The sequence below is a fragment of the Aythya ferina genome (assembly GCF_964211825.1).
Source record: "Aythya ferina genome assembly, chromosome: W".
NCBI classification, from domain to species: Eukaryota; Metazoa; Chordata; class Aves; order Anseriformes; family Anatidae; genus Aythya; species Aythya ferina.
In genome coordinates, this window is record NC_140313.1 from 10,567,530 (window position 1) to 10,581,611 (window position 14,082).

A 14,082-nucleotide genomic window follows, 5' to 3' on the forward strand; every position below is an offset into this window, starting at 1 on the left:
GAAAGCAGCCTTTTTGTCACTTTTTTAAACAGTTTTTGCAAAGAACATTGAAGTATTTTGAGGAGCAATTGGAGACAAAGAGTTTGCTCAGTGGGTGAGTGACTGTCTTTAATTATTGGAATCCTTCTTTGAGTAGGAGACCAAACATTCCTTATCCATCCTAAGATAACCTAATATTCCCAATATCTAAGATTTCTCTCATTTCTGAGAGAACTACCTAGTACCCCAACCGGTTGCTGCAGAGCTATCAGGTTCCTGGCAGCAGTCTTTGCTTTCTCATTTGATGCCTAATTGTTGCTGTAGGCAGACACATTTGTTTCTGTTCTCTGCCACTTCTATTCTTTCATTGACCTGGGTCATTTATAATCCCCATGGTGCATAAAGCTAAAATCCTAGAAGCTTTGTCCACCACTATTTGGCAGCATTGTAAATTCAGTGAGATGATGGCAAGCAAAGGTGGTAAATCTGAACTGGCACATCTGGAATTATGCTTTGCAGACAGGTAAATGTATCTTTATGACCCTCCTGCAAGTAAAGATGTCCTGTAATTACAGAAAGGAAAAAAAAAAAAGAGTGTTTAGAGAGCAGGGCAATTTCATATCTGGGTGGGAAGAAAGGGAAGAGTAATGGCTGTTAACCAGAGGGCCCTGCACTGTCTGTAGTCAGAACTGCCTTGTTCAATAGCATTGCTGCAGTCATACACAATTTTCAGTAACAATTCATATACCTGAAGTCACCATCTCCCACAAGAATCACCCTTTCAGCCTTGAAATGAGAGGTATCAGAGACAGCTAGAAGATGGCAGCACTCATCAACATAGAGATCTTCATATGCCTCTTTATGTCTTAAATTGTTTTGCCCTTAAAGCCTTTTAATATAAATTAAATTGTGTTTTCCATTATTTTCAAGGTAAGCACTTGTAGTTTCAAGGTAGCACTTATTAATGCTCCATATAAACAAAACTTGGGATCTTCCTCCAAAATGCTCACACTTCAGATTGGCTTCCTGAAATGCATATTTTAGTCTTGTTTAGAAATATTTCCATATATTGGTTTTGTAGATTAGAAATCTAAATACACTGATCTCTGAACAACTACTTTCACAATTAATTTTATCTTTAGAGCCCATCTTGTAGGTGTTAAAGGATTTTAACCCCATAAAATAGAGATAAGGAAACAATTTCCAAGGTCATACAGAAACCTGAAGGTTTAGAAGCCAAGTAGAGTGCTTTAGTTACATAATCCTTTTTTTTTTTCTGCTGGGTACATCACAATATTGTACATTATAAAATACCAAATACTTAAAAAGCTATATATAATGGATTATTTTTTAGGACTCCCTAAGTCACCTTTAACTACTTTCCACAGCTGAAGTTCTTCTATAAACCATGTGCATGGCTAATAAGATATCTATATCATTCAACAAATAATAATTTTATCAATCCAGACATTGAAACTCTAGGTACAAAGGGCAATAGAAAACAGAAAACAGCACCCACTGAAGTTAGTGAGAAATTTGGCCAGGACTATCTAACAAAAGCAAATCAGTTTTGTCTTTTCCTTTCTTATTTTTTATACTTCATAAACTTGATACAGACAGGTGGGACAATGTAAGATTCTCTGTAAGCAGTTGTCTTGAGTTACACATTTCAATTATAAGTAAATCTTAAAAACCCGTTAACAGCAAATTAGGAAGTTAATGATTCATATGCTATGGTCAGCCCCATATCTTTAGGCTGTAATCCTCTCATTGTCTCATCATAACCTCTCTCCTGCCCTTAAATCTTAAATGCATAGTAAATAGCAAGGGAAGCTCTAGGTTATGCTACAGAACTGTTCCACTGATTTGGAGTTTTGGTTTTAAGCTGCACAGCACATAAACGTACTGCATATAAGTTAGCAGCCAACACACACCATGATGGGAGGCTGCAGTGATGCAGAGTTGACTCATCAGTCCTGAAGATCACTGAAAGTCCTTGTCCAAACCTGCATTTGGAAGCATTAATAACCAGGGAAAAGAAAAGAGAACTGCACAACATCAGACCTCTTCCAGAAACAATCTTCTCTGCCTAGAAAGAAATTTCTTCTCTTACCACCAGAAAATATCTCAGACCCAGAAACTAAAATAATCATGAGCAGAGCAGTCCATTTCCCAGTGTAATTTCTTCTGCAATAGTTACAGCAGTGTGATATTTTAACTTGGCTGAGTTATTCAGAAAAGGAATCTCACTTTTACATCCCAAATTGGTATAACTGTCAAATAGCCAAAAAAAAATCTTATTTGGAAAAAAAAAACAAACAAAAAAACAAACCTGTGTGGCTCATTACCTCACACACCAGTGTTTATCAAGCAGTACCTTATATCATAATTCACAGGAATGGTTAGAAGTATAATTGTTCTTTTGTTATACTGAATGCCTGATATATTCACAACATTATAAGCCAAACCAGTTACTAGGCTGTTAAAGATGCTAAGCAAATTTGTGCATCAAAGGAAAAATGCTTGGGACTTTTTCCAGGGGCAGCTTTTTTTTTTTGCTTTTTTTTTTTTTTTTTTTTTTTTTCTGTTTTAAAAGAAGCATCGGATTTATTGCAATGATTTTGTATAACAGCACGGTTGTGCCAATCTGTATTAAACAACATAGTGCCTAACTCAATTTCAAGTGAACTACATAGGAAAACTGCCACTGAGCTCAATGAGGACTGGAGGAGTTTCTCTGATTATAAATATCTGATACTGAAAACAAGACAAAAAACATCAGCATTATGTTTCTCCTTAATGGAATTTAAGTAAGTAGCCAAGATCCTTCCTGTATTTAAAATAAAATAAAATAAAATAAAATAAAATAAAATAAAATAAAATAAAATAAATAAAATACCTTTTAAATGTACTTTATCTCCCTTCTAATACTGTCATTGCTAAAACTTCCTTTTAACATCGTTTCATCTTGCATCTCTAACTAGATAAATGTTCAACAAACTCACAGGAATTCCACTGAAATACTCAGTACACATAAAGCTAGTTACCTTAAAATGAAGGAAAGAAAAGGCTCACCCAATCATGGAAAGGAAAAACATTTATGAGCTCAAATATGAGCTCTGTCTTGGGTTCTGTCTCTTTAAGCTAAATCTTATTGATTTCTCCTAAACTGTTATTTAGGAACCTCTAATCACCCTTTATGCCTCAAAGATATGAATCAGAAAACACTTAATATTTTCACCCCATGGGAAGAGTTGTACAACTTTGGTCTGGTCCTTTGTGAAATTGTTAGAAAGCTTTAGCATACCATGATTACTTAAACTTTAAGGTCTATTCTTCCCTTTATGTACATGCCTAACACCTATTAATGCCAATGAGAGTTGTATCCATACAACAATGAAAGATAAAATTTGTCATTGTTTAAGATGCAGTGATCGCCCCTGTGCTGCTTTAGGAAAAATCTCAAGGATATTGCAAGTACTATAGAGAGTTAATCTTATTACACACTACTAATAGCATTTGTGGCAGTGTTTGCTTCTTATTCATCTGATGCCCTGTAACTGGAAAGCTGCTTCCATAACATGCACAGACCAGTCTCTGCTTAGGGGATTAATCCATAAGCTGCTATGATTCTATTCTCCTAACACTTTCTCCCCCACTGAGAACAGTTTTTGTTTACAGTTTGGTTATTTGTAATTGAACAATAATGCTTTTTAAATTATTTTAAATACATGTACTTTAAACATTATTTATTTAGAAGAATCATGGATTCAAATACAGATATGTTTATTTAGGAATGAATATATTGCAATGCTTTTCAACAGCTAGTCTTCTTAAGTTACCATATGGTCAGCTTTACCTAATACTTTCCAAAAGTAAAATTGCTGCAGAGCTGATTAAGTACTCTTTAAGATAGCAATCAGAGAAAATAAAGACATCTATAAAAGAGAAATGAGTGCACTGAATACCATATGAGAGTCTCCTTTACTGGTCATCGTTGTCTTGTCTACAGAGGCTATCTATACTATTTAATATATATGGAGATATTTTTAACTAAGTTAACTTAGTGCACACTGATTAAATCAACAGAATCATGCTGACTTACATCAGCTAGTGTCCTAGCCCGCAAATCACAGGTTTCCCATAGACTTGAACAGAAAGGCCACCAATCATTAAGGAATCATTTGCAGGCACCAACTGAGTAATTAAAGCAGGTTTCATTATACAAATTTCATCATGCTGTGAAAAAAAAAAAAAATCTATTGGCAACCCCTGTCCCAGACAGACCCAGTACAGTTTTAAAAGTTGTGTTGTATATATATTCCATCTGGGGATTTCATGATTCACACTGATAATTTATCTGAAGTGGTAGCTCTTATACAGTCCTTGATAGATCCCAGAGATGCAAAGGTTCTGTTTAAACTAGGGGACTTAGAACAGTCTGGATTTTTAAAGAGAGGCAGTCCACATTCTCATTTATAGAGATGGTCCCTTCATGCCTCTGTCTCTCCTAGGCAGGCTACAGGCCTTGATATTATCTCTGTGCACTGACTGCCCCTGAAAACATACATGCTCCAAGAATCCTCACCTCTGGAGGATCTTAGCTGTAGCCCCAAAAGTCATATTGTTGAAAGTATCTTCATGATGAGTTTCCCCAAATAAAACAATTGGGGAATACAAGAGCCAGAATGAAAAATAAATAAATAAATAAATAAATGGGGGAAAAAATAAGAAAGAAAAAAAAAAACAGACCTTGTGAGTTTTTTAAAATGCGATATGCTTCAGATATCCAGAATATCCAGAAAAGAGAGGAAAAATATTTCAGCTCTCATGTGAATGAGAACAAGGGAGAAAGGTAAATACAGTAGACAGTATATATATAAGTATAAATCACTTATCAAAACCCAACAGCTTAATTTTGATCTAGCAAGCCTCAAAACTTTCTGCAAGTTTTACTTGCCCTAAATTTTGCAGAATCTAGAGCAAAAATGGGATTTTTTATTGCATTTGGAAGAGGATATTCATAAGCTTTAATAGTGTGCCCTTGGACAGGCACACACAAAAGGAGGCCCATTCCAAGATACCTTGAAGAAGCCCACTGGAACAATCAAGAGAAAAAACATTTTCCTGATTCAGATAAGATGGTGTAATGCTAGAACAGTATTGATATCGCACCAATGTTTTGTCTATTGCTGAGCAATGCTGGCATAGCATCAAGACTCTGTCTCCAACCACCCCACTCCCCAAAGCCAGTAAGCTGGGGATGGCCAAGAGCTGGGGAAGGGACGTCACCAGTGCAGCTGACCTAAACTGACCAAAGGAATATTCCATACCATATGATGTCACACTCAGCAATAAAAGCTGAGGAAGGGGAATGAGAAGGGGGAGGGAGGGCTCTCATTATGAAAACATCTGTCTTCCTGAGCAACTGCTATACATATTGAGGTCCTGCTACCCAAGACATGTCCAAACAGTGCTTGCTGATGGGAAGTAGAGAATCTTTTCTCCCTTTGCTTCCATGTGGCCTTTGCTTGGTTTTTGTTTGTTTGTTTGATTTTTATTTTTTATTTTCCTTTAATTAAACTGTGCATATATCAACCTGTGAGCCCTTTTTTCATCATATTTTTTCCTCCTGTCCTTTTGTGGAGGGGGGGTGAGACAGCAGTGTGGTGGAGTTTAGCTAGCCATCAGTGTGAAACCACCACAATGGGTCAGAGACGGACTTTCCAATGCTTTAAGTAATGACCAACAGTGTAGAAATAAAACAGATTTAGATTTCAAAACAGTCTCTTCCACCCTCACTTGCATCCCTTATTTTCCAGTTTGAAGGCCTCAGCAAGTTTCCGGGATTTCCAACAATTCTTCCTTGCCCTGTTTTCCCTTATATTATGAGACAGTACGTGCATTTTTGTTTTTTACTTAAAAGACAACAAAGCATGGGCTTAAATCCAATCAGATTCTAAGCACAGATATTGTCAGATATAAATATTAGACCCCAAGAATAATATATGTTCAACAGTAAAACCCTCATAATGATAATTACAATTGAAGGAAATATTTTCTCTTTCATATGCAAAAGAATAAAAATAAATAAATTAAAGAATCCCAAGAAAATTGGCACATTTATTACAAACTGTCCTTGACTTGCTTACTATAAAATAAAAATAGACATTCTTTGGCACATCTCTCACTGCATATAAATTTAATCAATTTGCTGTTAGCAAATATTAAATCACAGAATCACAGAATTTCTAGGTTGGAAGAGACCTCAAGATCATCGAGTCCAACCTCTGACCTAACGCTAACAGTCCCCACTAAACCATATCCCTAAGCTCTACATCTAAACATCTTTTAAAGACTTCCAGGGATGGTGACTCCACCACTTCCCTGGGCAGCCTGTTCCAATGTCTAACAACCCTTTCGGTAAAGAAGTTCTTCCTAACATCCAACCTAAAATCTAGATATGCAGCTGTAAACATCTCTCCTGTTCCCTCGGGTGGCATGTGGACTTATATTTTATATTATATATATTATCTATAGTATATATTTAATATATTTAATATATATTTTACATATATATTTTATTTTATATTTTATAGATGTACCATCAAGCCACAGCATGTTTGCTGTTATTTGAGACTGATTGAGAGAGCTTTAAACCAGGATCAATGGGGGAGGGGAATACCATTGGGAACGCTGAGGTTAAAGCAAGGGATGTGTATGGCACTGTCTGAGGGTGGCAATATACACTGCTCCAGGGAGCACTGCGGATTCAGGAGTACATCTGAAATGCCTGTATATCAATGCACACAGTATAGGGAACAAACGGGATGAACTGGAAGCTTTGGACCTTTCCCAGAGGTAGATCATTGGTATTAGTGAGACTTGCTGGGACAAGTCTCTTCAGTTTACATGGCAAGGACTTGGTAGCAGAGGGGCTGCAGGGGCAGCCTCTGTGAGAAGAGTCCAGAAGCTGCCCATGTAAGACAAGATGTTACATAAGATCCAGTTTCATGGATACAAAAGGGACATGCCACTCAAAAGAGGAGTGGCCAGCAGGTCGAGGGGCCTCTACTCTGCCCTTGTGAGGCCCCACCTAGGGTACTGCATCCAGGTCTGGAGCCCCCAGCACAAGAAGGATGTTGATCTGTTAGAACAGGTACAGAGGAGGGCCACAAAGATGATCAGAGGGCTGGAGCACCTCTCCTATGAAGAAAGGCTGAGAGAGCTGAGGCCGTTCAGCCTGGAGAAGGCTCTGGGGTGATCTCATTACAGCTTTTCAGTACTTAATGGAGGCTTATAAAAAAGATGAAGAGTGACTCTTTGCTCAACCAGACAAGGACAGGACAAGGGGGAATGGTTTTAAATTAAAAGAGAGGAGATTTAGATTAGAAGTTAGGAGGAAATTCTTCACTCGGAGGGTGGTGAGGCACTGGAACAGGTTGCCCAGAAAGGTTGTGGATGCCCCATCCCTGGAGGTGTTCAAGACCAGGTTAGATGAGGCCCTGAGCAACCTGATCTAGTGGGTGGCATCCCTGCCTATGGCAGGGGGGTTGGGACCAGATGATCTTTAAGGTCCCTTACAACCCAAGTCGTTCTGATTCTATGCCACTGTCCAGAGCCGAGAAAATAAACAACACTGGTTGCGTCTTTGTGAGAGCATATTTAAGAAAGGGAAAAATTGAGCAACAGAATCTGGGAGAGAGAGGAGTAAGAAACAACCTTGCAGACATCAAGGTCAGTGAAGAAGGAGGGGGAGGAGGTGCTCCAGGCTCCAGAGCAGATTTCCATGCTGCAGCCCATAGAGGAGCCTGTGGTGAAGCATGTGGATCTGACCTGAAGGAGGCTGTGGCCCATGGAGAGGCCCCGCCAGAGCAGACTCCGGGCCAGACCGGCAGCCCGTGGAGAGAAGCCCACACAGGAGTAGATGATCTGGCAGGAGCTGCCATCCCTGGGGGACCCAGGTTGGAGCAGTTTGCTCCTAAAGGATGGACCCCATTGTGCGGATCTGTCTTTGGAGTAGTTCTTGAAGTGCTGCTGTCTGTGGGAAGCCCACGCAGGATCAGTTCAGGAAGGACTGAATCCTGTGTGAGGGACGCCACATTGTAGCAATGGAAGAGAGTGACCATGAAGCAGGAGCGGAGACAAAGTGTTATGGACTGACCGCAACCCCCATTCCCCTGTGCAGCTCGGGGGTTGGACGTAGAAGGGGCTGGATGAGGGAGAAGGTGTTTTTAGTTTGTTTTTAGTTTCTCACTGTTCTAGTTTGTTAGTAATAGGCAATAAATTATATTAATCTCCCTGGTGCTGAGTTCATTTGCCCATGACAATAACTGTTGAGTGATCTCCCTGTCCTTATCTCAACCCTTGAGCCTTTTTCTTCTGAGCATGAAAGTACAGTTTTGTCTTGTCTCCCTGCTTCTCCCAGATACTCCATGCTAGCTGACCCCATCTCCTCTCACCAGGATTACAGGGCAACAGTGGTTGTGAAGGGTCCATGTTCTCTGGAGACAAGCAATGCACTCTTGTTAACTTGCAACTCCCTGGTGTGGAACAGATCTCTTTTCAAACCAGGGTGGGCTCAGTTTAATGTAGCTTTATTGGGTATCATCTCTGACACAGCCACTTGAATGCATACTTACTGAAAAGTAGGTGTTTTCTCATGCTAGTGAGGAATACAGAAATGAGAACATCAAAAAGAAGACACATCATGGTACATCATAGTAATGTTTTACACCATAAGAAATAAAAGTAATCTTCATTTATTTTCTATTTTCTAAATAGAGTTTGGTTCTTATCTAGTGTTTAAATAGTCACTGACCTTTTGAGAAAAGTTCTGTATAGTAGGTAGTCATTACTGAAGGAAAGGGAAAACTTACAAATACATGCATACACAAGGACAAGAAACAGGTCAACACCACTTTACCACTTTTGTATTTTATTGTGGAACTGAGTTTGTTTCCTTTACATCAAATATCCTCAGTGGAAGAGCAGATATTGCACACAAATATAATAAAAGCACTACATATTACTTTCACTGGAAACTACTTTTCTATGGTAGATATGACTGGATAGAATATAAGTGATTCAGGATTATAAGACATAATACCATACACAGCTGCAGACCTACACAAACACCGTTCAGAACAAGAGAGAGGAAGTGTGTGAAGTGCTTCTCAGACAGCAACAAGACTCTTCCTTTCCATAGCTTAGAAAATAATGGCCACATGCAAATGCGTGAAAACATATTTCAGATTTTTTCTTTTTCATTTGTGATTACAGCTCGGTCTTGAACAGATAGCTCCCACCATCTAGTGCAGAGAAGCTTTTTATTTTTTTCCTTCCTTTTTTCTCCTTTCAGTATTTTTTGTTGGTTTATTTATTTATTTATTTATTTTAGTCACAATAAACAGACTTTTTTTTTAATTTTTAAATAGCAAACATTTTTAAACCAGGTGAACAATATAACTGCATTCTAAGAAATGCTTACCCCAGTTGCTTTTAGTGTTTTGTTCAGTTATGTGAAGATGAAAGCTTACAGTTTCTTTCAAGTGCAAACATTATACTTTTTCCTTTTCTAATAAGCCCAGACCAGCAAAATTACTATTTGTCTCAAAACATCATTATTGAACAAGAACCTCTGGCAACAGATGAACAAAGTGAAGCATATGACAAAAATGTCCCAAATGCACATTAAGTGCTCTGTGGAGCTGACTTGCTTGCGGTGGGAGGGATTAAAAATTCAACAAATTGATTAAATATTAGTAAATGAGTACCAGAACTGTCCTAAAATGCATAAGCTATTGTAGACAATTAAAAATACTTATATACACAGTTACCTCCATTCACCACAGTATGTAAGATAATTTTAAAAAATCAAAAATGAATTCTATAAAAGATGGGGTGAAAAGTTGAGGTCAATGAAGTTAGGCCCACCACAGGACTTGGAAAAGGCATGCAAGAGAGACCCTGTCCAAGTTCAGGAGTGGAAGGTGATTTCTAAAGTTAATTCTTCATTTAATTTTATGAAAGAGTATAGTAATAGCATAAAGATCATGACTGGGCATGCTATTATGTATAATACCATGATTTAAATTGAGCGTCCTTTGCACTCAAATACTGATTTTTTATAATTAATCAATAACAAACCATGCTCCTAGAAATCTATGCTGATCAACAGCACTCATCGTTAATGTACACAGTACATTTTGATGACTGCTACTAAGTTAATCGTGTAGTATTATAACTAGCACAGTTAGATTAGTTCCACAGGCAGGAAAGACATTAAGGGTAAAAGAAGCTAATGGAGGAGTTCATCACTGTGTTACACCCAGACACAGTTGCCATTTAAAAGGGAATAGATGGAATAGGCATTACAATACCTCAGAAGAGCCAGACTGTTTTTTTAATATTATTGTAGTAGCAAAAAACGAATGTACATTTTAAGATCGGTTTTAACTACTTTTTTTTTTTTTTTAAAGTAAAACAAATGCTTGAGTCATCACAAACTTACTTGGGGAGATTTAAGGCTTGATTCTAATTTAATTTACAGTAGGACCAAATGACTGTAACTTCTCTGATTGCAGTGAAATTTTTCCTGATTCACATTGGCATAAGTTAGATTAGTCTCTGAACCACTGCTGTACTTAAAACAGATTTTCTATCAAAGCAGAGGTATAAAACATTTCAGATATTGTCAGAAAATCTGTTCCTACCCCCTCAAAAAGTTTGAAATCTTACCTATGTAAGAAAGTAGACAAAACAGAAAGAATTGCAGAAATATAGCTTTGAAGTCTACGTATTACAAAGGCAATTTTAAGTTAATGATTATGAGCCCAGAAAAAATGCTTAATTTCACAATACATTTCCATCTGTCTTCTGTGCCATAGTCATTCTGAGTTATTCTTTACAACTTAAAAGCTTAATAAAGCAGTATTGCTAGAGACAACAAAAAAAAAAGATAATGTTAAAAATAAATTGAAAATCCCAACACCTGATAAACAGTAATTTACAGTATTAAATAGGCCTCAAGAGCCCACATTTAAAGGGTTGTAAAGCAGTATATATTAAAAAAAAATAAAAAAAATTAGGAGTGCAAACATATGCCTATTAAATAAAAATATCCTAAAGAATGTAAATTTGAAATAAATTATAAGTAAATAAAATAAAATGAGGTCATAGTCCACTACACTGTGAAACTTAATACCAGCCATAAGGGTGAATCATACAGGCCAGCACATATCTCCATTTTGGAGGCTTTTGTACATTCTTCAAATTCCAGTTCACAAACCTTCTACGATGTAACAATATGTTTTTATTGGGGTAAAACTTCTGAGATTAAAAAAATCCAGACTATTTTAAATCATGGAACTGTTCTATATGCTGTTTCCTCTGCAAGCAGTCTTAAGAAGGTAAGGAAGGGGGGAAAGGAAAGGAAAGGAAAGGAAAGGAAAGGAAAGGAAAGGAAAGGAAAGGAAAGGAAAGGAAAGGAAAGGAAAGGAAAGGAAAGGAAAGGAAAGGAAAGGAAAGACTTGTTTTAGTTTATTGTATCTTTTTTCAAGATCTTGTGAGGGTTGAGAATGTAGGCTACACCCTTGTAAATATTAGGCAATCAACATTTCAAATCCCATTTTCTGTTATCATCAATAGGTTAATTTTACCACCAGGGTGCCCCCCACTGCAAGGTATTGGTAGTTGACTATTTTCAATAAATTTTACCTCAATATCCATTCTTACTAGAACCTTAAACAAATTATTCATTTATCTTACAAAACTACTAAGAAAAATTTGCCTTTACCTGATTTTTTTCTTTGCATTTTCCTGTAAATTAAGACTTTTGTTAAAAGTTCATCTATTAAAAGCTCATGCAGCACTAAAAGAAAGGTTTCTGTACATTTATTCCAGACCCAACACACCCATTCACTCTTAAATTAAACAAATAAAACAAGGTAAAACCAAGGAAGGTTTAATACTGTACAGACTTGCAGGTAACCTTTTTCATCATCCTGAATGTTTTGCTAAGTTTTGCAACTCTCATAGTGGACACCACTTCAATCTTGCTTCCACAATACAAAAGAAACTTTGTAAAAAATGCTTGTCTTGCCTTGTTGAGCTGTCCAGGTGCATCAATGAAGTGCACACATAACTAACATATGTAATTCATAGCACCAAGCTGTTTGACTAGTCAGATAGGTTTCTAGTACCATACATGCACACTCACACTTTACTGGTGTAACTATGATCCTACACAGATGTTTTATAAATTTGATGTCTCAACAGTAAAAAAATAAGTGCAAGTTTCTTTATACATTGAAGTCACGTTCTAAGGCAAATTGTATACTGTATGTACTTCTAACTGCTTTGGTATTTTACTTCAGTCAATCAACAGTTGACATGACTGTTTAAGCATATGGACTGGTCAGTTCTGAGTGGCGTAAGTGTATTTTCACTGGGAGCATGCCTTAGACATGTTCTGCATGTTGAAAGGAAGGTTTTAAATTTCTGAATGGGGTTCAGACTATGTGTATATTTGGCCTGTGATTGTTATGGTATGTCAGTATGCAGAGTTCAAATTAAAGTGGAAAACTGCTAATGAGAGTTTAGGTTGTACATCCCTTCCCAACCACATTCTGCCGCTTCTTATTTTCCAGCTAACAATTCTGTAAAGTAAGGACTTCCTTTGCTATAGCTCAGAATGATACAAATTTAAAACTGTCTTTTCATGTGAGAGCATAAGCAAACTGCAGCAAGCGATACATCTGTTGCCATGAGACTAACGCAGATCTAATTTTTTATTACTTTCTCCTCCTAACCCTCTCTCTTTTTCTCTCTCTTTGTGTTTCTTTAGAAGGCAAATGCCTCTACCTGACGGAAGTCAGTTGGAGTTGCTAGTGCATGCTTTCCAAACATTCAGAGGAGATGAAACTGGATCTGTATTGTCACAGTACTATGAATCCTACTGTGGGAATACTGTCATTTCCCTTAGTAATTATCAAAGACTGAAAAATATTAGTGACTTACATCATTGTGACACAGTAAAGCATTTGGCAGGTATATAGTTCAGCAGCTAAAATAGGTGGGTTGAATTTTTATAAAAGGTGTTTTCAAACTGAAGAATTTCTGGAAACAAAGTTTAATGTTGTGGTACGTGGTCTCATTCTTACAGTTCAATTTTGCATGCGGGAAAAGATTCATCTTGCATGACAACAGTGCTGCTGCTTGCCAAAACCATGATGTTGAGGTCCTGCTGTTTCTCATGGGTCTCTTGGTACCATTCCCTCATCACTTCTGAGTCATGGGTTGGGATTAAGGTCACCTGCAACACAAAACAGGATAACTCCTCAGGAATTGGCAACAGAAACAACTGATAAGAAAAATGTCTGTTAGAAGTCCTGGCCAACAAACATTTTTCCCTTTTGGAAAGAGTGGCTCTTTATGCAATAAATACTTAGGTAAATGAATGGATAAAAGGAAATAAGTAAATATGTAAATAAGATGAAATGACTGTAAAGAAGCAGTTTTGGTTCTATAAGCTGCTGAGATGCAGCTTTCCAGAGAAGTAGCAGGTTATTGTCCCACCTCACCTTCTCATCTACCCTTAAATAATCGATATGAAGGACTAGAGCAAGACAATCTAAATGACAAAGTAGACAAACACCCGTCCCAGTTGGAGGGGGCGCCTAAGACAATGCGACCTACACGTCGCATTGCCACATCATCCTTCAAAAAAGAAAGAAGGGCTATTGTTATGGGGGGCTCCCTCCTGAAAGGGACAGAGGGACCGATATGCCGACCAGACCCAACCCGCAGAGAAGTCTGTTGCCTCCCTGGGGCTCGGGTGAGAGACTTCGCCAAGAAAGTCAAGCGCCTGGTACGGCCCACTGACTACTACCCGCTACTGGTCTTTCAGGCTGGTAGCGATGAAGTAGCAACGAGAAGTCCGAAGGCGATCAAAAGAGACTTTAGGGATTTGGGGCGACTACTTAGAGGATCAGGGGCGCAGGTGGTGTTTGCCTCTGTCCTTCCGATAGGGGGGATCGAAGCTGAAAGACGTACTGTTCACATAAACTCGTGGCTTCGAGACTGGTGTGACCGGCAGAATTT

The 14,082-nt window shown here is 37.8% G+C and overlaps 2 protein-coding genes across 2 annotated transcripts in view; one reads left to right on the forward strand and one right to left on the reverse strand.

Annotated features, from left to right (window-relative positions):
- The window catches only part of LOC311426281 (uncharacterized protein), a 312,708-nt gene that overhangs the window by 115,312 nt on the left and 183,314 nt on the right, over positions 1-14,082 (forward strand). The window lies entirely within an intron of this gene.
- The window catches only part of LOC311426255 (microtubule-associated protein 1B-like), an 85,241-nt gene continuing 80,056 nt past the window's right edge, over positions 8,898-14,082 (reverse strand). Inside the window, exon 7 of the mRNA XM_084502468.1 lies at positions 8,898-13,294. Within this exon, the coding sequence (XP_084358594.1) occupies positions 13,139-13,294 (156 nt within the window). The 3' untranslated portion in view covers positions 8,898-13,138. The remainder of the gene's footprint in view (positions 13,295-14,082) is intronic.